The 26896-nt window shown below is 42.1% G+C and overlaps 1 protein-coding gene across 1 annotated transcript in view; it reads right to left on the bottom strand.

Moving 5' to 3' along the window:
- Positions 1-26896, bottom strand: part of atg4b (autophagy related 4B, cysteine peptidase) — a 78364-nt gene that overhangs the window by 46759 nt on the left and 4709 nt on the right. Inside the window, exon 2 of the mRNA XM_063046233.1 lies at positions 5899-6000. Coding sequence (XP_062902303.1) covers positions 5899-6000 — 102 coding nt within the window. The remainder of the gene's footprint in view (positions 1-5898; positions 6001-26896) is intronic.

Here is a 26896-nt window from a genome sequence, read left to right as displayed (position 1 = left end):
TATTTATAGAGCATTTTTCATACTAACAATGTAGTTCAAAGTGCTTTAAAATGGGAAACATAAAAATAAAAGACAAAATGATGTTAGTTAAAAGCAAGGCTAAATAAATAGATTTTGAGTTGGCATTTAAAAGCGTCAACTGAGGCTGCATCCCTTACAGTTTTAGGTACTGAGTTCCACAGTTTAGGAGTGTAGTTCAAAAAAGCTGACTGGCAATTATCTTTCGAGGGGGATTGTTTAAATTTAAGGCCCAGCAGAAGAAGACCTGAGAGTTTGAGCAATCCTGTCCCTGACTATTGACAGCTTTAAAAACAAGTAAGAGAACTTTATAATCAATTCCAAAGATACAGGAAGCCAATGCAAAGTAGTTCGGATGGGAGTGCTATGCTCCCTCATCCTGGTTTTAGTTTTAGTGACGTTCTGAATGAGTTGAAGATTGCCAATAGATTGTTTTGGAAGTTCAGTAAAAAGTGCATTGCAATAATCTATTCAATATAAAGGTGTGAATTAGTTTTTCAGCATTATAAGGAGACTGAAACTGATGTATCTTTGCAATTGTTTACTTTTTTTTGTAATTTATTTTTTATTGAATTTCATCATCAAACATTTCCATAAGATGTATTTCAGAAACTGTACATATATTTCATATTTGTCACAAATCTCCACATAATATTTATCTGAGGTATACACTTATAGAAAGGAGAGGAAAGAAAGAACAATCAAAAGAAGAAAACTATGTACAGAGTAGAGATTTTGCATCTCCCCCTCCCCCTCCAGCTTTCAAATCCCTTACTCACTCTTCCTTCAGTTAGTCCTGACGAAGGGTCTCGGCCTGAAACGTCGACTGCGCCTCTTCCTATAGATGCTGCTTGGCCTGCTGCGTTCACCAGCAACTTTGATGTATGTTACAGAGTAGAGAGTGATCTTTTTTCAACATATTCATTGATTTGTGAGAATAAAATCAGGCCTATGAGGTGTTATGCAGTTAAACCATTTTTCCCAGTATGAATCAAATTGTTCCAACTTATGATTAACAGATGCTGTTACCTTCTCCATTTTGTAAATGTCCATTGTAATTTCTATCCATGTGTTTAAAGTTGAGCTCTCCTGTGATAACCATTTCCTGGTAAGGGTCTTTTTACAGCCACCAGTAGTACATTCATTAAATAATTATCTCTTTTCAACCATTCTTGAGGTATATACCCAAAATATATAGTTTTACTCTCTAAGGGTATTTCATATTTAAAGATGTCTTATAGGGAATTTTGTATCCCACTCCAATAGTCTTTGATGACGGGGCATTCCCAGAAAATATGATAATGGTTTGCATTTTGATTTCCACAATTTCTCTAGCAAACTGGGGGCGGGGGGGGGTACTATCATAATGGGATTTCTGAGAGGGTGTAATAAAATATCTTATCAAGTTTTTCCACCCAAACTCCCTCCATTTCTGTGAACTGGTACACGTCCATTGATACCTCCACATTATTTGCAATTATTTCTTAAATGTAGAAATACTGCTTTTGTCACTTTCTTTATGTGGGACTTAGCAAAGGGAGCCAAGTTCTCAAGTTTATCAGGAAGTTTATCTCTTTTGGCTTTGGGACTAACTGAAGTATTTCAGTTTTATCTTCATTTAGTTTTGGGAAATTATTGCTCGTCCATTTGTTTATTGCAGCCATACCAGAAGTCAGAGAAGATAGGGGTATTATCATCATCAGGCTCAACTGAGATTTACAATTGTGTGTCATTTGTTTAACTGAGGAGATCAAGTTTATGCTCTGTAACGATGTCTCCTAAGGGGAGTGTAGGGGACCAAGACAGCTTCCCTGAGCAAAAGCATCTTAGAAAATTGGTCCCCCAGACAGACAAATTTTTTTCTAGATATATTAAGTGCACTACTGGAGAGGACAATTAAGTTTATTTATATATTTATTGAGATGTGATATGGAATGGGCCTTTCTGGCCCTTCAAGCCGTGCCACCCAGCAAACCCGATTTAATGCTAACCTAATCACGGGACAATTTACAATGACCAATTAACTTAACAACTGGAAACAACAGGAATACTGCAGATGCTGGAAATTCAAGCAACACACATCAAAGTTGCTGGTGAACGCAGCAGGCCAGGCAGCATCTCTAGGAAGAGGTACAGTCGACCTTTCAGGCTGAGACCCTTCGTCAGGACTAACTGAAGGAAGAGTTAGTAAGAGATTTGAAAGTTGGAAGGGGAGGGGGAGATCCAAAATGATAGAAGACAGGAGAGGGAGGGATGGAGCCAAGAGCTGGACAGGTGATTGGCAAAGGGGATATGAGAGGATCATGGGACAGGAGGTGATATACTGCGTCCGGTGCTCCCGATGTGGCCTTCTATATATTGGCGAGACCCGATGCAGACTGGGAGACCGCTTTGCTGAACACCTACGCCCTGTCCGCCAGAGAAAGCAGGATCTCCCAGTGGCCACACATTTTTATTCCACATCCCATTCCCATTCTGACATGTCTATCCACAGCCTCTTCTACTGTAAAGATGAAGCCACACTCAGGTTGGAGGAACAACACCTTATATTCCGTCTGGGTAGCCTCCAACCTGATGGCATGAACATCGATTTCTCTAACTTCCGCTAATGCCCCACCTCCCCCTCATACCCCATCCGTTATTTATTTTTATACACACATTCTTTCTCTCACTCTCCTTTTTCTCCCTCTGTCCCTCTGACTATACCCCTTGCCCATACTCTGGGTTCCCCCCCCCTTTTGTCTTTCTCCCTGGACCTCCTGTCCCATGATCCTTTCATATCCCCTTTGTCAATCACCTGTCCAGCTCTTGGCTCCATCCCTCCCACTCCTGTCTTCTCCTATCATTTTGGATCTCCCCCAGCCCTTCCCACTTTCAACTCTCTTACTAACTCTTCCTTCAGTTAGTCCTGACGAAGAGTCTCGACCTGAAACGTCAACTGTACCTCTTCCTAGAGATGCTGCCTGGCCTGCTGCGTTCACCAGCAACTTTGATGTGTGTAACTTAACAACTGGTATGTCTTTGGACTGTGGAAGGAAACTAAAGCATCTGGGGGAAACTCACGTGATCACAGGGAGAACGCACGAACTCCTTATAGAAAGCAGCAGGAATTAAACCCATGTCACTGGTACTATAAAATGTTGTACAGCCACACCATTTTTAAGGTGATCTAGGAGACGTTGTGGTCAATTGTGTTGAAGGTAGCACTTAGATCTAGGAGACCTAGAACTGAGTTGGCATTAGTGCTGAGCCTAAGGTTACTAACAATTTTGGTACAGGCTGTCCTCATGCTGTGGCTTGCTCTAAATCCTGGATGAAACTTTTCTAGAATATTGTTCTCATTTAGAAAGTTGTTCAGTTGGTTGAAAATGACTATCTCAAGAATCTTGCCCAGGAAGAAAAGATTTGATATAGGTCTGTGGTTAGCTAGTACCTCACTATCAAGGTTTGGCTTTTAGGTGGGGGTTTGACAGCCAGTTTTGAAGAATTGTTGAAAAACTCCAGATTCAAAGGATGTGTTAATAATTTTTCTAGCAGAATTGAAAACACTATTAAGGGCTGGCTGGTGGTGCAATGACATCAGCGCCGGACTCTGGATCGGAGGTTCCCAGGTTCGAACCCAGTCGGATCCGCTCCTGATTATGCTTTCCATCCATGCCGGGTTCAGTGTCGAGATCGCAACTCGACCTCGTAAAATAAAGGGAAAAATACTGCAAACACGAGGAAATCTGCAGATGCTGGAAATTCAAGCAACACACATCAAAGTTGCTGGTGAACGCAGCAGGCCAGGCAGCATCTCTAGGAAGAGGTACAGTCAACATTTTGGTCCTGGACCCTTCGTCCTGACCAAAACCCGAAATGTCGCCTGTACCTCTTCCTAGAGACGCTGCCTGGCCTGCTGCGTTCACCAGCAACTTTGATGTGTGTTGCTGGAAAAATACTGCGAAATGTCTGTGTGAGAAGTGATGTGCCATATACAGTCTCTCTCTCTCGCTCCGCGCCTTGCAAAGGCATGAAAAAGACATCGTCCCGCCAACATCGCACATGCATGGATGCACGTACACGCCAAAAAAAACACTATTAAAAGAGTCCTTAAAAAGTATGGTAGGAATAGGGCAAGACACCAAGTAGATGGTTTACTCTTTGTTACAATCTTATAGAGTTCTGAACTGGAAATACTTGTAAATTTTGACATGATTGCTGGCTTTTTACAAGGCTTGTTATAGAGGTTACCAGTATTTGTAGCTAATGAAAGTAATTTTGGTGTTAGCATATATTGCAAATTCCTCACATTTTGTGGTTGATGCTTGACTGAGGATATTGTAGGTTGGGGCGGGTTCAACAGTCGGTTTATAGTTGAGAATGATATTCTTGGATCACCGCTATTCTCTTATCTTGGAAAAAGGGGGACGTATTGCAGAGCATATAGCAGGATTAAAGGAGGCTAGTTTTGCCTTGAAAATATTACAGTAGATTTCTAGCCCAGTTTTCTGCCATTTTCTCTCAGCTACGTTCTTCTAGATGACTTCTTTGGGCCACTGTGTTTAATATATTCGTCAAATTATTGTTGAGAATCAACCACTTCATGAGGCTGCTAAACAAAATCAGGGCCCATGGTATTACATGAAGCATACTAGTATGGAAAGAAGATTGCTGACTAGCAGGACGCAAAGAGTGGGAATAAAGGGGGCCTTTTCTGGTTGACTGCTAGAACCCCTTTTCCGCAGAGTTCGCTGTTGGGTCCACTACTTCTCGCCTTGCATGTTAATGATCTGAGTGACAGAATAGATGGCTTTGTATCCAAGCTTGCGGATGATACAAAGATCGGTGAAGAAGGTTGTGTTGAAGAAGCAGTGAGTCTGCAGAAGGATTTGGACAGATTGAGAAAATGGCAGATGAAATATAGTATAAGGAGGTATATAATCATGCACTTTGACAGAAGGAATAAAGGCATACATTATTTACTAAAGGGGAGTGAATTCAGAAATCAGAGTTGCAAAGAGATTTGAGAGTCCGAGTGCGGGATTCTCTCAAGGTTAACTTGCAGGTTGAACTGGTAGTGAGGAAGGCAAATGCAATGTTAGCATTCATTTCCAGAGGACTACAATATAAAAGCAAGAATGTAACTGGTCAGACTGCATTTGCTTATTGTAAAGTATTCTGGGCCCTGTATGTAAGAAAGGATGTGCTGGAATTGGAGAAGGCCCAGAGCAGGCTTATGAGAATCATCCCAGGAATGAAAGGGTTAACGTATGAAGAGCGTTTGATAGTCCTAGGCCTGTGCTGACTGGAGTTTAGAAGAATGATGGAGGAATCTCATTGAAAACTATCAAATACTGAAAGGCCTAAAGTGAGTGGACATGGAGAATTTCTAAACAATGAAAATGTAGAATAATTGAGCAGGAACATCTGCAGATTAGCTGTTCTCAAAACTCAGCTGGCCGATCTGAGCTATTTAAATACTTGGAATAATGGAATAAAAATACTTGCTATAAAAATACAATGTAGTTAGGTACTGAGCAATACTTACCCGTCTAAATGCTTCCAAAAGGAAATGGAGTTTTATCAATACACACAAAATGATGGAGGAACTGTTTATGTTGGCTGTACTCTTTTCCATAGATGCTGTCTGGCCAGCCGAGTTCCTCCAGCATTTTGCGTGTGTTGCTTCAGATTTCCAGCATCTGCAGAATTGCGTGTTTGTAATGGAATTTATCATTTGGCTAGTATGGTTAGAATGCCATATTCCTCGCCCAGCATCTTCTTTAACTTCCAACAACAATCTCTAACGCTGTAGAGTTAGGCAGCAGTTGCCCCCAGCTGCTGGTAACTTTTCACCCAAGTTATAGTTGCAAGCCATTTACCGAGTCTTTTTCCTACCTGTGAGTGCACTATACTTGGTTCCTAAAATCCAAACAGGCTCTTTTGTTTCCGGGAAGTCTTCAAAATCACCAAACCTCAAGGTATCGTATGTTAGAGTAGCTGTAAAGAAATAAGACTGGTTACAGTATCAATTTAAAAAGGTCTGCAGAGAATGCTACATTTCCAGAATTTTCAATTTCCCTTGTTTGTCAACCTTTCTTTCCTGAATGCACTATATTACAATACCAACTAATGACAATGCTTTGTCCATCTCTTATTATGTTGTTAGCTTGGTGGGGTATTAAAGCCAAAGTTGATGGACTTGCCAGGATGAAAAATGAATAAAGACAATCAGATTAAGACAGTATATAGGAGGAGGTAAACGACATCAGTGAGGAGGACAGCAGGATAAACTAATGCAAGTAGATCACAGGATACTATCATAGCGCTGTAGAAAAGTGAGGAATGAACAGGGGTTAAGAAACCAAATGCAAAGTTAAACACAAAAGCAGTTGGCTACAATCAGGGCTCTGCTGGCAGAAGCCATCATAAAGAAGAGGAGTTTGGGGGGAGAGGGAAACAGGACACATGGAAATGCTTAACATACATTACAAGTGAAGGAGTGATGGGTGTAAGATAAGCTGGAAACATCAGGTAAGTAGTTTGAGTGTTGCTACCTTCATATTGTTTTTCTTCTTGTCAGGTATCACATGCACCATCACTCATGATCTGTCATTATAAGTGATGGATTGTTCGTGAAAGAACCATGGTAGACAAAAGAAATCAAAGATTTAGTCAAGAGGAAAGAGGCACACTAAGGTTAAGGAAGCAAAATTCAGGCAGAACTCTTGAGTTATGAAGTAGCCAGGAAGGAGTTTAAGAGGGATTTAGGTGGACTAGAAGGGGACACGAGAAGGCCTTAGCAAGTAGGATTAAGAAAAACCCCAAGGTGTACTATATATATGTGAAGAACAGAAGGATGACTAGAGTGAGGATAAAGCTGCTCAGGTATAGAGGAAACATGTGCCTAGAGGCAAAGGAGGTAGAGGAGGTCCTTAATGAATACTTTGCTTCAGTGCTGATGAAGGAGAGGGACTTTGATAGATGTGAGGTCACTGTAGAACAGGCAAAAGTGCTGGAACATGTCAAGGTTAAGACAGAGGCAGTGTTGGAGCTTTTAAAAATCATTAGGGTAAATAAGTCTCCAGGTGCTGGACAGGATATACACTGGGTTACCACAGGATATGAGCAAAGAGATTTCTGGGAAGTTGACAAAGATCTTTGCATCCTCCCTGCCCAACGGACTAGTATCAGAAAATTCGAGGATGGCAAATTTTGTTCATCTATCCAGGGAAGGTAATAGGGATAATCCTGGAATTATAGACCAAGAGAGACCAATGAGTCTTACATCAGTGGTAGGCACACTCATGAAGAGCATTTCTAGAGACAAGTATTTTGAGAAGCAAAGTCTTATTAAGAATAGTCAGCGTGGCTTTATGAGTAGCAGGTCGTGCCTCATGAACCTGAGTTTTTTTGAGGTGACAGAGCAAAGTGATGAAGGTAGAGTGGTGCATGTGGTGTATACAGATCTTAGTAAGGCACTTGACAAGGTTTCCCATCTAGAAAGTCATGAGGCATGGGATCCATGGAAACTTGACTGCATGGACTCGGAATTGGCTTGCCCACAGAAGGTGGAAGGTGGAAGCAGATGGAGTGTATTCTACTGGGAGGTCTGTGAGTATTGGTGTTCCATAAGGATCTGCTCTAGAATCCCTGCTCTTTGTGATCTTTACAGTGACTTGGATCAGGGGGTGGAGGGGTGGGTGAGTAACTTTGTAGATGCCACAAAGGTTAGTGGTGTTCTGGATAGTGTGGAAAGTTGTCATAGTTTACAATGGGATATAGACAGGATGCAGAGCTGGGCTGTGAAATGGCAAATGCAGTTCAATCCCAAATGTGAAGTGATACACTTTGGAAAATCAAACTTATAGGTGGAGAAACAGGTTAATGGAAGGATTCTTAGCAGTGTGGAGGAACAGAAGGATGTTGAGGTCCAAATCAATCAATATCTCAAAGCTGCTGTGCAAGTTGATAGGGTAGTTAAGAAGGCTTATGGTGTTTTGACTTTCATTATTAGAAGGAATTAGTTCAAGGGACATGTTGCTGCTCTATAAAACTCTGGTTAGACCACCCTTGGAGTCTTGTGATCTTGTAATAGGAAGGATCTAGAAGCTTTAGAGAGGGTGCAGAGAATTACCAGGATGCTACCTGAATTAGAAAATATGCCGTATGAGGAAAGGTTGAATGAGTTAGGGCTTTTCTCTTTGGGGCAAAGGAGGATGTGAGGCATCTTGATAGAGGTGTACAACATTATAAAAAGGCACAGATAGAGTGGACAACCACAACCGTTTTCCTAGAGTAGCAATGGCCAGAACCAGAGGACGTCTGTATAAAGTAAGTAGAGGAGAATTTGGGGGAGATGTCAAAGAAAGCTTTTTCCCCTACAGTACATGTCTGAAATGTACTGACAGGAGTGGTGACAGAGGCTTATACAATAGGGGTATTTAAGAGACTCTTAGATACACATGCAGATGTAAGAAAAATGGAGGGTTATGGGCTGTGTAGGAGGGACAGGTGAGATTGATTGTAGAGTAGGTTTACATAGGGTGGTACAACATCATGGGCTGAAGGACCTGACTGTGCTGTACTGTTCTATATAATCCAAATGTTGGTATTTAATTCTGCCACCCATACTCAAAACATAACAGAAATATATAATTAGAAAAGAACTTAAGAATAAAATAGATTACAGACAGAAAACCAGAGAATGGATCAACTACAAAGAGATAGTTGAGAAGTAAAACACCATTGACGTATGCCATGAAATCCCATGTCATACATTATACATCAAGTGTTTGCAATCTCCCAATTATCATAAAAGTGTTTTTGGGCAGGGTGGTTATATTACTGGATTATCCACCACAGCAAATTGTGAAAAAATTGCCATTAACAAAATGTGCAAGGACTCGAAGGGTGCTTTAATGGCATTCAAAGGGAACCTACGTGCATATCCAGGCCTTTCAAAAGGCAGCTTCAAGCTAATTTTAACTGACATCGAAGCAATTAGTGTTGGACAGTGAAACTGCTTTTCCAGTGTAATACTCTTGCATATGTAGTTGGTGAAGCAATGTTCTAACTTGTAAAGAAATTGCAGGTCATAAGTTGGCTGATAAGGGATAGATTGAATTAAGAGTTACCCGTTACTGTGTCACTAAACATCAGTGTATTTTATAGGCCCATGGCAATATTCAGAATGACATACTTTCTGAAGTTTCTATATTTCCATACAACATAAGGGAGGCCATTCTGCCCAGAGGAATCTATGCTGGTTCATAGAGCAATGCCCACTAATTTACCTAATGTCCACACTACACCGCCCCCCATGCCCAAACAACATAAAAGGAAACAACACAGAGCTGCAAACAGGGAAGGGGAGAAAAGCAATTTGCTGTAGCAGCAAGCTCAGAGGGAAAGTTGAAAAGCAGCCTCCCACTAAAATTAAAATACATGCACTGCAGCTTCTTTTAGGAGCTATGTATAAACAATCACATTTTCAGATAAGTTGAAGCCTTCAAACAAAAATGTTAAAATGTTGCTTATCTATGCTCAATAAAGGACTTTGAATTTAAATTTAAAACCCTTCTTTATTTGTTATTTATTTATGGAGATACAGAGTGGTGTAGACCCTTCTGGTCCTTCGAGCCTCACCTCACAGCAATCCCCCAATTTAATACTAGCCCAATTACCAGCCTGTCACTTTGTTATTTCCTCAAAAAGTTCCAACAGATTTGTCAGCAAGATTGCTCCTTTAAGTAACCATGTTGACTTTACATTATTTTATCATGTGCTTTCAGGTAACCTTATTTTTAATAATGGACAGTAACATCTTACCAACCACTGAAATCAGGCTATCCAACCTGCCTTTTGCACCCCTCCCTTCTTAAAGAGTGGTGTGACATTTGCAATTCTGCAGTCCCCTGGAACCAGTCTTGACTCAAAAGATTGAATACTACTAACGTCTCCCCAGTCTCTTCAGCTACAGGTCAACATTCACTAATCTGACTACCTGTAATCCGGTTCCTTTGATAATCCAGCACTGATTATGCTTAATGTGATCCTTCTGTAACTCGGCATTTTCACTGATCCGGCACTCCTCAGGTCCCATTGGTGCCTGGTTAGTGAAGGTCAACCTGTACCTCTTTCAGAACCCCTGGGGTGTAGTCCATGCGTCTTCAGCTATTTAGGCATTAAAAGTTTAAAATTCTCTCCATAAACCTCTCTGCCTAATCCCACACTCTTCAAAGCCCTCTTTAAAATCTGTTTTTGGTCACTTGTACCAATTTCTCATGTACCTCAGAATCAAATTTAATCTGATAATGTTCTGGGAAATGGCCTCGTGCATTTTATTAATAAGGTGCTAATTATTCTTAGAAAATTGAATAGTACAGCACATGAATAGACCCTTCTATGATGCCAGATTAAATTTATCCCATCTGTCTGCATATGGTCTACATCATATTCTGCCTGTTCAAGTGTCTGCCAAAATGCTTCATAAAACATTTCTCCCATATTTGCTTCCACCACCTGTCCTGGCAGTACTTTCTAGGCACATAACACACTCTGAAAAAAAAAATTTGCCTTGTAAATCTCCTTTAAACATCCCCCTTCACAGTTTAAACCTATGCCCTCCAGTCGTTGACATTTCCACCCTGGGAAAAGGATACTGACTATTGACATTGTTCTAAATCGTTCTGTATTTAATTTAAATACAGAATTTGTTACTCAGTTAAATGGTAGTTTGTCTTTTTTTATACCTTTGTAACTATTTCAATGGAACTTCAGCTAATTAGCGCAGCCACTTAATTGGGCCAAATGCCCTCATCCCAATGTGTCCTAATTAACCAAAATCCACTGTACTTGTATCAGGTCGCTCCCTCAGCCCCTAAAGCTCCAGAAAAACAAGTCTCATACATCAAAGTTGCTGGTGAACGCAGTAGGCCAAGCAGCATCTATAGGAAGAGGCGCAGTCGACGTTTCAGGCCGAGACCCTTCGTCAGCACTTAGTCCTGACGAAGGGTCTCGGCCTGAAACGTCGACTGCGCCTCTTCCTATAGATGCTGCTTGGCCTACTGCGTTCACCAGCCAACTTTGATGTATGTTGCTTGAATTTCCAGCATCTGCAGAATTCCTGTTGTTTGCGAGAAAAACAAGTCTTCCAAGTTTATCCAACCGATTATAGCTAAAACTCTAATCCATGAAACATCCTGGTAAACTTTTCTGTATCCTCTCCAAAGTGTCACTGAGGATCCTCACCATCTAGGACATGCCCTCTTCTCGTTACTACAGTCATGGAGCAGATATAGGACCTTGAAGGCCTACACTCAATGATCCAGAAACCATTTCTTCCTTTCCATCATCAGATTTCTAAATGGTCCATGAACACTATTGCATGGTGTGGGGGGGGGGGGGGTAATGTGGCAACCGGGACTACTCATAATACTCCAAATGTTGTCTGATTAAAACTTTAAGCAGCTGCAATGTGACTTGCCAACTTTTATACTCAATGCCCCGACTGATGAAGATAAACATGTTACATGCCTTCTTTACTTGTGTAGCTATTTTTAGGGAGCTGTGAACTTACTTCCCAATATCTCTCCATTCACTAATGAAGCCAAAGGTTCTTCCTTTTGCATTTGATCTCCCAAACTTCAACACATCATACCTGACTTCATTAAACACAATCTGTAATTTTTTCCCTACCAATGTTTTCTCATCTGCAAACATACTATTCAGAAAACTTAAATTTTTGTCCAAATTATTTACATATATCACAAACAACTGAGGTCCCAGCACTGATCTCTGTGGAACACCACTGGTCATGAGCCTCCAGTCACAATAAAACCTGTCTAATACTACTGTCTTCAATGGTCAAACCAATTTTGAGTCCAATCTACCAACTCATCATGGATTCCATTTATGTTGATTGGCATATTATAAGGAATCTTGCTGAATGCTTTACTAAAGTCGATGTTCACAATATATATTGCCCTACTTTCATTAATTAACTTTGTCACTGCCTCAAAAAAACGTAGAACTTGACTTTTCCCACACAAAGCCATGCTGACTATTGCTAATAAGTCATGCTTCTCCAAACACATGTAAATTCTATCCCTAAGAATCTTCCCCAATTAGTTCCTTACCTCTGATGCAAGGTTCATTGGCCTATAACTTGCTGGATTATCTCTACTGTTGTTATTAAGCAAAAGGAACAGCACTGGCTATTATCAAGTCCCCTGGGACCTTGCTTATGGCGAAACAGCTTCCAGAAATCTCTGTCAAGCAACAGCAATTACTTCTTTTGCCTGTCTCAATAAGCAGGGGTAGATCCCAACAGGCCTTGGAAACTTAGTCATCTTAATGCTCTTCAAAAGGCCTACAACCCCTCCTCCTTGATATGAACATACCCTAGAAGAGCAAGAGACCATCCCTCATTTCACCGTCCTCCAGGTGCCTCTTGTTGGTGAAAGCTGATACGAAGTACTCATTTAGTACCTCATGCATTTCCTCTGGCCCCAGACATAAATTCCCTCTGCCCTTTCCCTTGCTATCCATCTGTTCTTAAATATATGCATAAAATGAGTTGTGCTTTTGTTAACTCTACTTGCAAAGGAAATTTTATGGTCTCTGCATTCCCTGCTTAAGTTCTTTCTTCTCTCTTTATATTCCTCTAGGGTCTTGTCTGATTCCTAAACCTAATAAACACTCTTTCTCTTTTTCATAAATTTACATCTCGTGACATACAACATATCCGAGTCCTACTATACTTGTCTTTCTTCCTCTGACCAACTGGCCTTCAAACAGCCAGATGTGGATTTACCCAATAATAACCACTCCCAATCTACTCTCCACAATTCCTGCTTTATATTAACTATCTGCTGGGGGCACTCAACAGGTCAAAAATCTTCTTTGGGAGGAAAGGAAGTGTTGAAATAAGCTGAGCAATGGACCTTGATGGGCAACTTTTAGATTTATACATCTGAAACTGTGAACCTTGAAACCCTTGTTATAAATATAACACGTTACTGTGTCAGATTTTAATAGGATTTGTTCATAAACAAAAATTAAGAAGAGGCAAATGAATAATTTTTGAGCAAAGTTATTGATTTGAATAGCTTCACATTACAGGTGTCCCCTGCTTTTCGAACGTTCGCTTTACGAAACCTCACCGTTACGAAAGACCTACATTAGTACCCTGTTTTCGCTAACAGAAGGTGTTTTCACTGTTACGAAAAAAGCAGCGCGCGATAGAAGACAGCGCACGCCCCCCGGGATTCAGAACTGCATTCTCGCCGGCATTGCTTAAACACGTGCCTGTGAGCAGCCGTTAGCGAGATGAGTTCTAAGGTATCGGAAAAGCCTGAAAGAGCTCATAAGGACGTTCCACTTAGCGTAAAACTAGACATAATTAAGCGTTTTGATCGTGGTGAACGAAGTAAGGACTAAGTGAGTTTGGCTTGTGGAAGCTGACAAAGATGATGTTGAAGAGGTTTTGGCATCCCATGACCAAGAACTGATAGATGAAGAGCTGATACAATTGGAAGAGGAAAGGATAACAATCGAAACCGAATGAGTAATGATAAAGTACGACTTTAATTTTGAAAGGGTACGTCGGTTTAGGGGATATTTGCAAGATGGTTTGAGTGTTTACAAAGAACCGTATGATAGAAAAATGCGCGGGGCTCAGCAGTCAAGCAAGCCTTCCACATCAGCCACAGCAGACTATGAACCTCGACCTTCGACATCGAGGCGGGCAGTCATAGGAGAAGATGAGCTGCCTGCTGTAATGGAAACAGACGACGAAATGACACCCCAATGTCCCACCACCCCAACACCCAGGCCGCGGACAGGTACCGATTCGCGGAGAATGCAGCGGTAGTCGGGAGACACACACGCACCTTTAAGAAAAAGCCGAAATAAACATGCTAATTAATTAGGTGCCGCCCGTCATGTAATTGTCGGCCCAGATCAGAGGCGATGCAATCGGCAATCAGCACTGATCTGGGCCAACAATTACGTGCCGGGCAGCACCTAATTAATTACGCAAACACAGGGAATTCTGTAGATGCTGGAAATTCAAGCAACACACATCAAAGTTGCTGGTGAACGCAGCAGGCCAGGCAGCATCTCTAGGAAGAGGTACAGTCGACGTTTCGGGCCGAGACCCTTCGTCAGGACTAACTGAAGGAAGAGCTAGTAAGAGATTTGAAAGTGGGAGGGGGAGGGGGAGATCCAAAATGATAGGAGAAGGCAGGAGGGGAAGGGATGGAGCCAAGAGCTGGACAGGTGATTGGCAAAGGGGATATGAGAGGATCATGGGAAGGCCTAGGGAAAAAGAAAAGGGGGAGGGGGGAAGCCCAGAGGATGGGCAAGGGGTATAGTGAGAGAGACAGAGGGAGAAAAAGGGGAGAGAGAAAAAGAATGTTTGTATATAAATAAATAAATAAATAACGGATGGGGTTCCAAACCTATTCTGGTATCTGTCCCCCACTTTTCCTTCGCTACATCGATGACTGCATTGGCGCTGCTTCCTGCACACATGCTGAGCTCGTTAACTTCATTAACTTTGCCTCCAACTTTCACCCTGCCCTCAAGTTTACCTGGTCCATTTCCGACATCTCCCTCCCCTTTCTAGATCTTTCTGTCTCTGTCTCTGGAGACAGCTTATCCACTGATGTCTACTATAAGCCTACTGACTCTCACAGCTATCTGGACTATTCCTCTTCTCACCCTATCTCTTGCAAAAACGCCATCCCCTTCTCGCAATTCCTCCGTCTCCGCCGCATCTGCTCTCAGGATGAGGCTTTTCATTCTAGGACGAGGGAGATGTCTTCATTTTTTAAAGAAAGGGGCTTCCCTTCCTCCACTATCAACTCTGCTCTTAAACGCATCTCCCCCATTTCACGTACATCTGCTCTCACTCCATCCTCCCACCACCCCACTAGGAATAGGGTTCCCCTGGTCCTCACCTACCACCCCACCAGCCTCCGGGTCCAACATATTATTCTCCGTAACTTCCACCACCTCCAACGGGATCCCACCACTAAGCACATCTTTCCCCCCCCCCTCTCTCTGCATTCTGCAGGGATCGCTCCCTACACAACTCCCTTGTCCATTCGTCCCCCCCATCCCTCCCCACTGATCTCCCTCCTGGCACTTATCCGTGTAAGCGGAACAAGTGCTACACATGCCCTTACACTTCCTCCCTTACCACCATTCAGGGCCCCAAACAGTCCTTCCAGGTGAGGCATCACTTCACCTGTGAGTCGACTGGGGTGATATACTGCGTCCGGTGCTCCCGATGTGGCCTTTTATATATTGGTGAGACCCGACGCAGACTGGGAGACCGCTTTGCTGAACATCTACGCTCTGTCCGCCAGAGAAAGCAGGATCTCCCAGTGGCCACACATTTTAATTCCACATCCCATTCCCATTCTGACATGTCTATCCACGGCCTCCTCTACTGTAAAGATGAAGCCACACTCAGGTTGGAGGAACAACACCTTATATTCCGTCTGGGTAGCCTCCAACCTGATGGTATGAACATTGACTTCTCTAACTTCCGCTAGGCCCCACCTCCCCCTCGTACCCCATCTGTTACTCATTTTTATGCACACATTCTTTCTCTCACTCTCCTTTTTCTCCCTCTGTCCCTCTGAATATACCTCTTGCCCATCCTCTGGGTCACACCCCCCCCCCCGTCTTTCTTCCCGGACCTCCTGTCCCATGATCCTCTCGTATCCCCTTTTGCCTATCACCTGTCCAGCTCTCGGCTCTATCCCTCCCCCTCCCCCTCCTGTCTTCTCCTATCATTTTGCATCTTCCCCTCCCCCTCCAGCTTTCAAATCCCTTACTCACTCTTCCTTCAGTTAGTCCTGACGAAGGGTCTCGGCCCGAAACGTCGACTGTACCTCTTCCTAGAGATGCTGCCTGGCCTGCTGCGTTCACCAGCAACTTTGATGTGTGTTACCTAATTAATTGGCTTGTTTATTTCGGCTTTTTTCTTAAAGATGTGCTGTGTGCCTCCCGGCTACCGCTGTACCCCCGCATGCTTCGCGGATCGGTATCGGTTGGCAGCCTGGAGGGTGGGGGCAACTGCACCACCCAAACTCCGACGACTCAGTCTAACACACCATCATCAGTGTGCTCGACGCTTTCCCAATTTCAGTAAGTGATACTACACTGTACATACATTATTTCTACTTTATATCGGCTGTGTATTTTTACATGTTATTTGGTATGATTTGGCAGCTTCATAGCTTAAGGGTTACTGGAGAGCGCTTGCGCTGTGTTTTTGCCAACGGCGCTTGCGTGAGATTTTCACTACGGAGAACAGTTCAGGCAACGATTGTGGATAAGTATTTCTACTTTATATAGGCTGTGTATTTATCATATCATTCCTGCTTTTACTACATGTTACTGTTATTTTAGGTTTTATGTGTTATTTGGCATGATTTGGTAGGTTATTTTTGGGTCTGCGAACGCTCACAAAATTTTCCTATATAAATAAATGGTAATTGCTTCTTCGCTTTACGACATTCCAGCTTACGAACCATTTCATAGGAACGCTCTACCTTCGGATGGCGGGGGAAACCTGTATCCTTTTTCAAAAATTAACATGCAGTTGAATTAATCTACAAATATGAATTAGATCCAAATATAAAAGTCAAAAATCTGTAGATGCTAGAAATCTGAAATGAAGACAGAAAATGTTTGGCCTGCCTGTTCTGTTGAGCGTTTACAGCATTTTCTGTTTTTACTGAATCAGTTCAAATGTCCACTACTTGATTGATGTATACAAGTGAACTGCAAGAAATTTGAACTGAGGTGGAATAAACTTTGTAACAATGTCAGTAAAAGCACTTGCTTCATTAACAGGAAATGCACACTAAATTGATGTTTATGAATATATTAAAAAACCCTAGGTAACTACCTTCTCTGTTCAGCTACTTTTTGCCCCTTTGCTATATTTCTAGTGAAATATGGACATCTCCCAGGAAGGTTCACAAGAATTTATAGATTAGCTTTTCATTTTACAACCCTCCAACTTGCAAAGCCCCCTCCCGCTCCACCTTAATACCCGTCCTCTGGTTCTATGAGCCTTGCGGTCCACATTAGGGAAGTACAGTGTTGATCACTACATGGCCTACATGTACTGCACTAGTAAGGCTGCTTTACAAAGCGTCTTTGAATCTCCAGAGCACAATTAAACTGCAGAATATTCCACCAGAGTGCCCCTTGACTCTTTAAATAACTGAGTAGAGTCACAAAAAAAGTTAAAATTTACACTTCCATTGCTTGTAAAACCTTTCTGACATTATAAAATCCATGACAGAGCATTGTACAGGATCACAAGAGGTTGCAGAGGGTTGTAACTCAGCCAGCTCTATCATGGGAATAACTATCAAGAGGCAGAGATTCATGAAGGTGGAATTCATCACTGCGGATCCTCACCATCCAGGACCTACTCTCTTCTCATTATTACCATCGGGGAAGAAGCACTGGAGCATGACAATACACGTTCAATTCAGAAACAGCTTCCTCCCCCCTGCTGTCAGATTTCTGAATGGTCCATAAAATACCTCATTATTTCTTTGTTTTTGCATTATTTATTTATAATTTTGTAATTTATAGTAAATTTCTTTGACTGTACCGCTACCACCACTAAACAACAAATTTCACGTCATATAACAGAGATAAACCTGATTCTGATACCTGAAGGCATCTTTCACACCTCTTTGACTCATTACTTGAATTACTGTCCTCGAACAGAGACCTCTGTCTGTACTGTCGGTCTTTTTAATGAGACATTGTCCAGGAAAAATGCCTTTACAGATCCAGTAATCACCACTCACAATAATAAAGTCCTAATTTAGTAGACAAATATTGTAATTTTGTATCTGTGGTAAATATTTTGATTGCAACATTTGACATTCTATTTTATTCTTCCCTTCTAATTAACAAAAATTAAATAACCACATTTCTTTAACAAAATTATACCACATAACATGAAACGCATGAGGCTGACTACAAATCTTTTTAAGACAAAACTATCACAGCCTATTAAAAGTAAACAGAGGGAATGCATCTAGGTTGGTGCACCTCGTTTTGCACCTGTGAACACGTGAAATCTAACGTGATCAGAATGTCCAGCATCCTTGTGGGAATAAAATTTTGAAATATTTAACTGAAGACTGTTAATATACGTCAGTTCACTATGTTTAAATCCAAATACATATAACTTATAAGCAAGATATTGATGGAGAACCACATATTAATGGACAGGTTCCCCTTCATGAACTCTTGTCTGCATGTCTCGTTGCCTAACTAAATCATAACCAAAGACCCCACCCACTCCAGACATTCTCTCTTCTCTCCCCTCCCATTTGGCAGAAGATATAAAAGTCTGAAAGCACATACCACCAGGCCTCAAGGTCATAAGTTCATCCTACCAATTTTACATCAAATCTTCCAGATTACAAAACTAACAGAGAATGCTGGAAATAGACAGTAAGACAGAGAGAGAGTGAAAGGTCAAAAATGTTCTGAATTGCAGAGAAGGTGACCAGGAGACACAAATGAGATAGCGGGTTTCATCAATCACAGATGTTCTGTATTTAAATTTTTTTTAAAAAAGAGATAAATGAAATTACCAGAACTTTGATGAACAAAGCCCCACAGATACTGGAAATCATATGCAACCACAGAAAGCTGGAAATACTCATAAAATCCAGCAGCATAAAAACAGAGCTCCTGTGCAGGTTGATTGGAGAAAACTAGGTGGAAAGCCTGGATATCTGAAATTGGTGAATTCCAAACCCTGACAGTTGTAATGCAAGCCAAAAATTTAAAAAAGAATGAACATGGAACATAGAAAACCTACATGCCCTTCGGGCCACAACGCTGTGCCAAACATGTACTTTCTTTCGAAATTACCTCGGGTTACCCATTTCCCTCTATTTTTCTAAACTCCATGTACCTGTCCAGGAGTCTCTTAAAATACCCTATTGTATCCACCTCCACCACCATCACTGACAGCCCATTCTACGCTCTCACCACTCTCTGTGTGTAAAAAAACTTACCCCTGACATCTCCTCTGCACCTACTTCCAAGCACCTTAAAACTGTGTCCTCTCATGTTAGCCATTTCAGTCCTGGGAAAAAGCCTCTGACTGTCCACACAATCAATGCCTCTCATCATCTTATACACCTCTATCAGGTCACCTCTCATCCTACGTCGCTCCAAGGAGAAAAGGCCGAGTTCACTCAACCTTTTCCCATAAGGCATGCTACCCAATCCAGGCAACATCCTTGTAAATCTCCTCTGCACCCTTTCTATGGTGAGATGATCAGAAGTGAGCACAGTACTCCAAGTGGAGTCTGACCAGGGTCCTATATAGCTGCAACATTACCTCTCAGCTCTTCAACTCAATCCCACGGCTGATGAAGACCAATACACCGTATGCCTTCTTAACCACACAGTCAACCTGCACAGCAGCTTTGAGTGTCCTATGGATTCGGACCCCAAGATCCCTCTGATCCTCCACACTGCCAAGAGTCTTACCATTAATACTCTATTCTATAGCATACAGTATATCATTATTTGACCTACCAAAATGAACCTCACACTTATCTGGGTTGAACTCCATCTGACACTTCTCAGCCCAGTTTTGCATCCTGTCAATGTCCAGCTGTAACCTCTGACAGCCCTCCACACTATCCACAACACCTCCAACCTTTGTGTCATCAGCAAATTTACTGACCCATCCCTCTACTTCCAGGTCATTTATAAAAATCACAAAGAGTAGGGGTCCCAGAACAGATCCCTGAGGCACACCACTGGTCACCGACCTCCACGCAGAATATGACCCAACTACAACCGCTCTTTGCCTTCTGTGGGCAAGCCAGTTCTGAATCCACAAAGCAATGTCCCCTTGGATCCCATGCCTCCTAACTTTCTCAATAAGCCTTGCAAAGGGGTACCTTATCAAATGCCTTGCTGAAATCCATATACACTACATCTACTGCTCTACCTTCATCAATGTGTTTAGTCACATTCTCAAAAAATTCAATCAGACCCGTAAGGCATAACCTGCCTTTGACAAAGCCATGCTGACTATTCCTAATCATATTACGCCTCTCCAAATGTTCATAAATCTTGCCCCTCAGGATCTTCTCCATCAACCTACCAACCACTGAATTAAGACTCACTGGTCTCTAATTTCCTGTGCTATCTCTACGCCCTTTCTTGAACAACGTCTGCAACCCTCCAATCCTCCGGAACCTCTCCCAGCCCTATTGATGATGCAAAAATCATTGCCAGAGGCTCAGCAATCTCTTCCCTCACTTCCCACAGTAGCCTGTGGTACATCTCGTCTGGTCCCAGTGACTTATCCAACTTGATGCTTTCCAAAAGTTCCAGCACATCCTCTTTCTTAATGCCTATATGCTCAAGCTTTTCAGTTCACTGTAAGTCATCCCTACAATCGCTAAGGTCCTTTTCCATAGTGAATACTGAAGCAAAGTATTCATTAAGTACCTCTGCTACCTCCTCCAGTTCCATACACACTTTTCCACTGTCACACTTGATTGATCCTATTCTCTCACATCTTATCCTCTTGCTCTTCACATACTTGTAGGATGCCTTGGGGCTTTCCTTAATCCTGCTCGGCAAGGCCTTCTCATGGCCCCTTCTGGCTCTCCTAATTTCCTTCTTAAACTCCTTCCTGTTAGCCTTATAATTTTCTAGATCTCTATCATTACCTAGTTTTTTGAACCTTTCGTAAGCTTTTCTTTTCTTCTTGACTAGATTTTCAACTGCCTTTGTACACCACGGTTCCTGTACCCTACCATCCTTTCCCTGTCTCATTGGAATGTATCTGTGCAGAACGCCACGCAAATATCCCCTGAACATTTGCCACATTTCTGCTGTGCATTTCCCTGAGAATATCTGTTCCCAATTTATGCTTCCAAGTTCCTGCCTAATAGCTTTATATTTCCCCTTACTCCAATTAAAACATTTTCCTAACTTGTCTGTTGGTAAAGGAGATAGAATTATGATCACTATATCCAAAATGCTCTCCCACTGACACCTGACCAGGTTCATTTCCCAATACCAGATCAAGTACAGCCTCTCCTCTTGTAGGCTTATCTACATATTGTGTCAGGAAACCTTCCTGAACACACCTAACAAACTCCACCCCATCTAAACCCCTTGCTCCAGGGAGATGCAAATCAATATTGGGAAATTAAAATCCCCTATCACGACAACCCTGTTATTACTGCACCATTCCAGAATCTGTCTCCCTATCTGCTTCTCGATGTCCCTGTTACTATTGGGTGGTCTATAAAAAAATACCCAGTAGAGTTATTGACCCCCTCCTGTTTCTAACTTCCACCCACAGAGACTCCATAGACAACCCCTCCATGACTTCCTCCTTTTCTGCAGCCGTGACACAATCTCTGATCAACAGTGCCACGCCCCCACCTCTTTTGCCTCCTTCCCTGTCCTTTCTGAAAAACCTAAAGCCTGGCATTCTAAAGTAGCCACTCCTGCCCCTGAGCCATCCAAGTCTGTAATGACCACAACATCATAGCTCCAAGTACTGATCCACGCTCTAAGCTCATCTGCTTTGTTCATGATGCTTCTTGCATTAAAACAGGCACATCTCAAACCATCAGTCTAAGCGCATCCCTTCTCTATCACCTGCCTATCCTTCCTCTCGCACTGTCTCCAAGCTTTGAGCCATCCACCCCTTCCTCCGTCTCTTCAATTCAGTTCCCACCCCCAAACTCTCCCCAATAGCCTTAGCAAACCTCCTTGCGAGGCTATTGGTCCCCCTCCGATTCACGTGCAACCCATCCTTTTTGTACAGGTTCACGCCTGCCCCAAAACAGGTCCCAATGATCCAGAAATAGGAATCCCTGCCCCGGCTCCAATCCCTCAGCCACACATTTATCCTCCACCTCACTCTATTCCTCTACTCACTGTCACGTGGCACAGGCAGTAATCCCGAGATTACTACCTTTGAGATCCTACTTCTCAACTTCTTTCCTAATTCCCTGCAGTCTGTTTTCAGGACCTCTTCCCTTTTCCTACCTATGTCGTTGGTACCAATATGTACCACGACCTCAGGCTGTTCTCCTCCCCACTTCAGGATATCGTGGACGCCATCAGAAACATCCCGGACCCTGGCACCTGGGAGGCAAACTACCATCTGTGTTCCTTTCCTGCGTCCACAGAATCACCTGTGTGACCCCCTAACTATAGAGTCCCCTATCACAGCTGCCATCCTCTTCCTTTCCCTGCCCTTCTGAGCCACAGGGCCGGACTCTGTGCCAGAGGCATGGCCACTGCTGCTTCCCCCAGGTCGGCAGTCTCCCCCAGCAGTAGGAGTACTTATGTTTAAGAAGGACAGCCATTGGGGTACTCTCTAATATCTGACTTTTGCCCTTCCCTCTCCTGACTGTTACCTACTTATCTGTCTCCTGAGCCCCCAGTGTGGCTACCTGCCTATAACTCCTTTCTATCACTTCCTCACTCTCCTTGACCAGACGCAGGTCATCGAGCTGCAGCTCCAGTTCCCTAACCCAGTCCCTAAGGAATTACAGCTTGACACACCTGGTGCAGATGTGGCCGTCCAGAAGGCTGGGAGTCTCCCGGACTTCCCACATCTGACACCCAGTACCGAACAACGGCCTCACACACATACTTCCTATTCCTATTCCTCCCAAGTAACTTACCTCACCTCGACCCATTATTTGGGCGCCCATACCAAACTTTCTCAACCGTCTGAGGTGAAGAAGGCACTGTTGTGCCTTTTTCACCACACAGCTGGTGTGTACAGACCACGTGAGGTCCTCGGTGATGTGGATGCCCAGGAACTTGAAGCTGTTTACCCTTTCAACCCCAGACCCATTGATGTCAATAGAGGTTAACCTGTCTCCATTCTCCTATAATCCACTACCAGCTCCTTTGTTTTTGCGACATTGAGGGAGAGGTTGTTTACTTGACACCTCTGTGTCAGAGGTGACTTCTTCCCTGTAGGCCACCTTGTTATTGTTTGAGATAAGGCCAATCAATGTAGTGTGTTACGAAATGTTTCACTCAAATGGCAGAAAATAAGGAACAATCTCAATTAGCATTTCCTGTTAATAAACAATCTTGATGACAATCACTGTTCCTAAACCTCACCTTAAAAAGGCTGCAGAGAGTCTGAAATGGTTTAATGTGTTTGAACTCTCTACAACTTGGAAATGGGTGCAGGTGAATATCCAGTCTTGATAAGTTTTTTGAGACGCAAAACAACTTCCAAAATTCACAGTTTACACTCTTTTCAGCTGACAGCAAGTAATGTTTCTCTGAAGGTTACAAGGTGGAAAAGAAATATTTGCGATTAGGTCCAATATGTTTCCTAGGAACTGTGGCTCACCACATATTATGGGAGAATCACACAGTGCAAGGACATCAAACTCAACCAAAATTCAGTTGCAAGACTGACAGGGAAAAATTATAATTGAAATATGGACAGCCTTGATGGTTTGTGTGTGGCATAGGTACACACCCTAGACAGGAAAGATTGGCCAAGCACCCTGGAAAATAAGTTAAAAAGACAGAAGTTGTAAAACTCATGTCAGGTTAAGAACAGAAATGAAGATCAGTCCATATACTGTATTAAAATATCAGGACAGGTTTTAAAAAAGTGCAGGGAATGAGAGGAGACAGTTTAACTTTAAAGGGAAAAAGATCTTTCATAAACTTGGAAATAACAAAGTAACACAAGGAGGGACGGAGCTAATTCGGAACCAAAAAGAACATCTATATCTGGAGGCAGAGGGCACAAATACTGCACACGTCATTACCACGAAGGCTACTGCCAAATTCAAAGTAGACTGTTGACATACTCAATAGGTTAAAAATTGTTACACTCAAGAAACAGGAGGAGCAGGTCATAAGACCATGGTTGAGCTTTTATCTGAACACCATTTCCCTGCCATATCCACATCATCAATACTTTTAATATCCATAAATCTACCAATCTCCATTTGAACACAGTTAATGACGGTCTCCACAGCCCTCCAGGGTAAACAGTTCCAAATATTTACCTCTCTTTAAGTAAAGAAACTTCTTTTCACTTCATTCCTAAAAGGCCTCACCAAGGGAAACATCCTCTCCACATTTACCTTGTCTGGGACTGGGTGAGGTTCAGGATGCTGTGTTTGCATGTGTTTTTCTCGCTCTCTCTTTCTCTGAGCAATAGGTTTTGGTCTTTTTTAAACTGGATTATTCGAGTTTCTTGCTTATAAGCAGATGAATTTCAAGGTGTATAATTTATACATTCTTTGATAACAAATGTGCTTTGAATCTTTGAACCTTTGTCAAGCCCCCTCCCCCCCCAACGGCGAATACTCTGTATACTGCAGCTCCGCTCTCATTTTCCCAGGCAATTCAATCCCTTCATATAATAGACCATCCAACAGCCAGTCTAGAAAATCTGTGCCATACCTTCTCTAAAGCAAGACTATCCTGACTTTTGAAAAGAAACTGAAATTGTACACAATATTCCAGGTCCAATGATCAAGTCTCAACCGGGATGCAAGGGAGCAATGCACCACTAATCTCCACGCCAGCCAGCCAGCATGCTCCCTGAATGATATCTGATGGCTGATTAAGGATGGCAGCTGGCTTTTAATAGAAGTTTTAAAACGGACAGGGATAAAAGATCTTAGAAGGTATGTGTTTTATGCAGTCACCTGCACCTCATAAAGGTTACAAATTTCTGCCAACAAACTGCAAATGTTTCTTTTCCACAATTCTGTCCACCCTGCCCATGTTTATGCTGAATCTAGGTAAGGCCTTACTCTAATATGTTACATGTCTTATGCTCAGATATACACAGCAACTTCATGGTGCAAGGTAGAGAAACAGTTGAAATTTGATTTGGAGAACTACAAAATGATACATTCAGGTTATAAGAATACATTGAGATAATATAGTTTCCCTGACTGAAGGGAATGAAGCAAGAGCTTGGCTGCATGTGTACACATTTCTGAGATGACAGGACAGATTGGGAAACATTTAAAAAGGCAGAGGGGTTCCTGGGCTTTATATATAGTGGCATAGAGTACAAAATGAAGGAGGTTTGTTGAAATTACAGTGGATTCCATTAACTGGGCCATTGGTTAATCAAGGAAGCTGCTAATTTTGGATCAACTCTTAAAGAACAAAAACTAATTGAGAAAATAACTGGGATTCCCTTTGTTTATTTGGGACACTATGCCACTTAATTGGGACACGAGCCTACCAGTTTTTAACTAACATCAGTTGTGAGTACCTGTTAGGCATGAAACTGTGCTTAGAGCAAACAGTTTTTAAAATAGCATCAGTTGTGTGTTTGTCACTGATCATTGGCAAGAAATAAGCAGAAAGGCAATTTGAAATTGTTTTGCTCACAGTGGTTTCAAGCATTAGGGTTTGAAGATGCAAGAAATGGCTGGGAGTGAAATTAAAATGATTTCACTGCTTCAGCAAGTTAGGAATTACAAAGAATTTGAAGTTATTGACAATCATCTTGGATGTTACAATGAAAATGAATTGGAGGATGACCTCAACGAAAGTACTGTACGAAGGCAATCCATTATCTGCTTGTGGAGTTGCCACTGATTTTGATCTTTTACAGCCAATCAAAAGAACACAGCAGCATACAATTCGTCCATTGATAACTATAAGGAACTGATAGTTTTATAGTACTGTAATTTATTGGTAGTGTTCTAATTTGTTTGGTATTTCATTTAAATACTCAGTTAAAAATAGTTTGTGTTTTTATACCTTTTTAGCTGTTTCCATGAAACCTCAGCTAATTGAGGTAATAGGTTAACTGGGCCAAGATGTACTGGTCCCAATGTGTCCCAATGAACTGGAATCTACTGTATATAAAACAGATTCAGAAGCAGCTCATTATTTTATATGATAATGGACACCTTGTCAAAAGAAAAATGTAAGTGTTCTCCAGGAGATCTATCCATCTGGCACCTGAACAGTTCAGTTACTGCCGGAGAAGGTTAAGAGTGGCAGCTGAATCCTCGTCATTGCACACTTTAATGTGCTTGACCACACCATCCTTCCATGCTTCCTTGCTATTTCTCTTTGATACTTTGATTTGTTTTGTTCTATTCTTATCTTTCCAGTCATAGTCACAAAATCTCATGCTGACCTTTGATCTGTTGAACCTGAAACTACACTATAAAATGCAAAAATCTGAAACTTACAGATTAGTTAGCTGAAGCTGTCAGTTCTTCTACAGGTGTACTCCATGCAGCTGTAGAAAGTACTGTCGAGGTTCTTCAGCACTATGTGGAAGAACTGCCATCCCAAAATTGAGGTCTATATGATTTCAGTGGGAATTTTTGGACAAAGGCTTATAATATAAAGAGTAAAATGGGCATAGAATATATATTTTTTGTTAGACAATTTAACTTTTAATTATTCCGTTAAGTTTTTTTATGACTTTGATTAGCAGAGACATTTAAACGATATTAAAATCAATGGAGCACAATCAGAAAAGCACCACACTTTACCTTAGTCATGTTTGGCTGGGGTGTTTGAACTCCACGGTCAGAGGACCATGCACCACTGAACTTCGAGGTGCAGGAGCGCCAATGTGGGGTAGCAGGTTAGCAAGGTGTGGATATACATCTTGCTTTTCTTTCACTATGTATGTTTTCCTTTCTCTTTTTCTTTGATTTCTCCCTCTTCCCCTAACTTTCTCTTTGTTTTCTTTCTTTAGTTCTCTCTTTATCTGCCCATCTCCCTCCCCCTTTTCTACCTTACTCCTCCATCAACAAAGAAGGTTCACCAGATTGATTCCTGGGATGACAGGACTTTCATATGATGAAAGACT

The sequence above is a fragment of the Mobula hypostoma genome, chromosome 4, assembly GCF_963921235.1.
Source record: "Mobula hypostoma chromosome 4, sMobHyp1.1, whole genome shotgun sequence".
Classification (NCBI taxonomy): Eukaryota; Metazoa; Chordata; class Chondrichthyes; order Myliobatiformes; family Myliobatidae; genus Mobula; species Mobula hypostoma.
The sequence above is the reverse complement of the archived record's forward strand: the minus strand, read 5'-3'. Positions and strand labels throughout refer to the sequence as shown.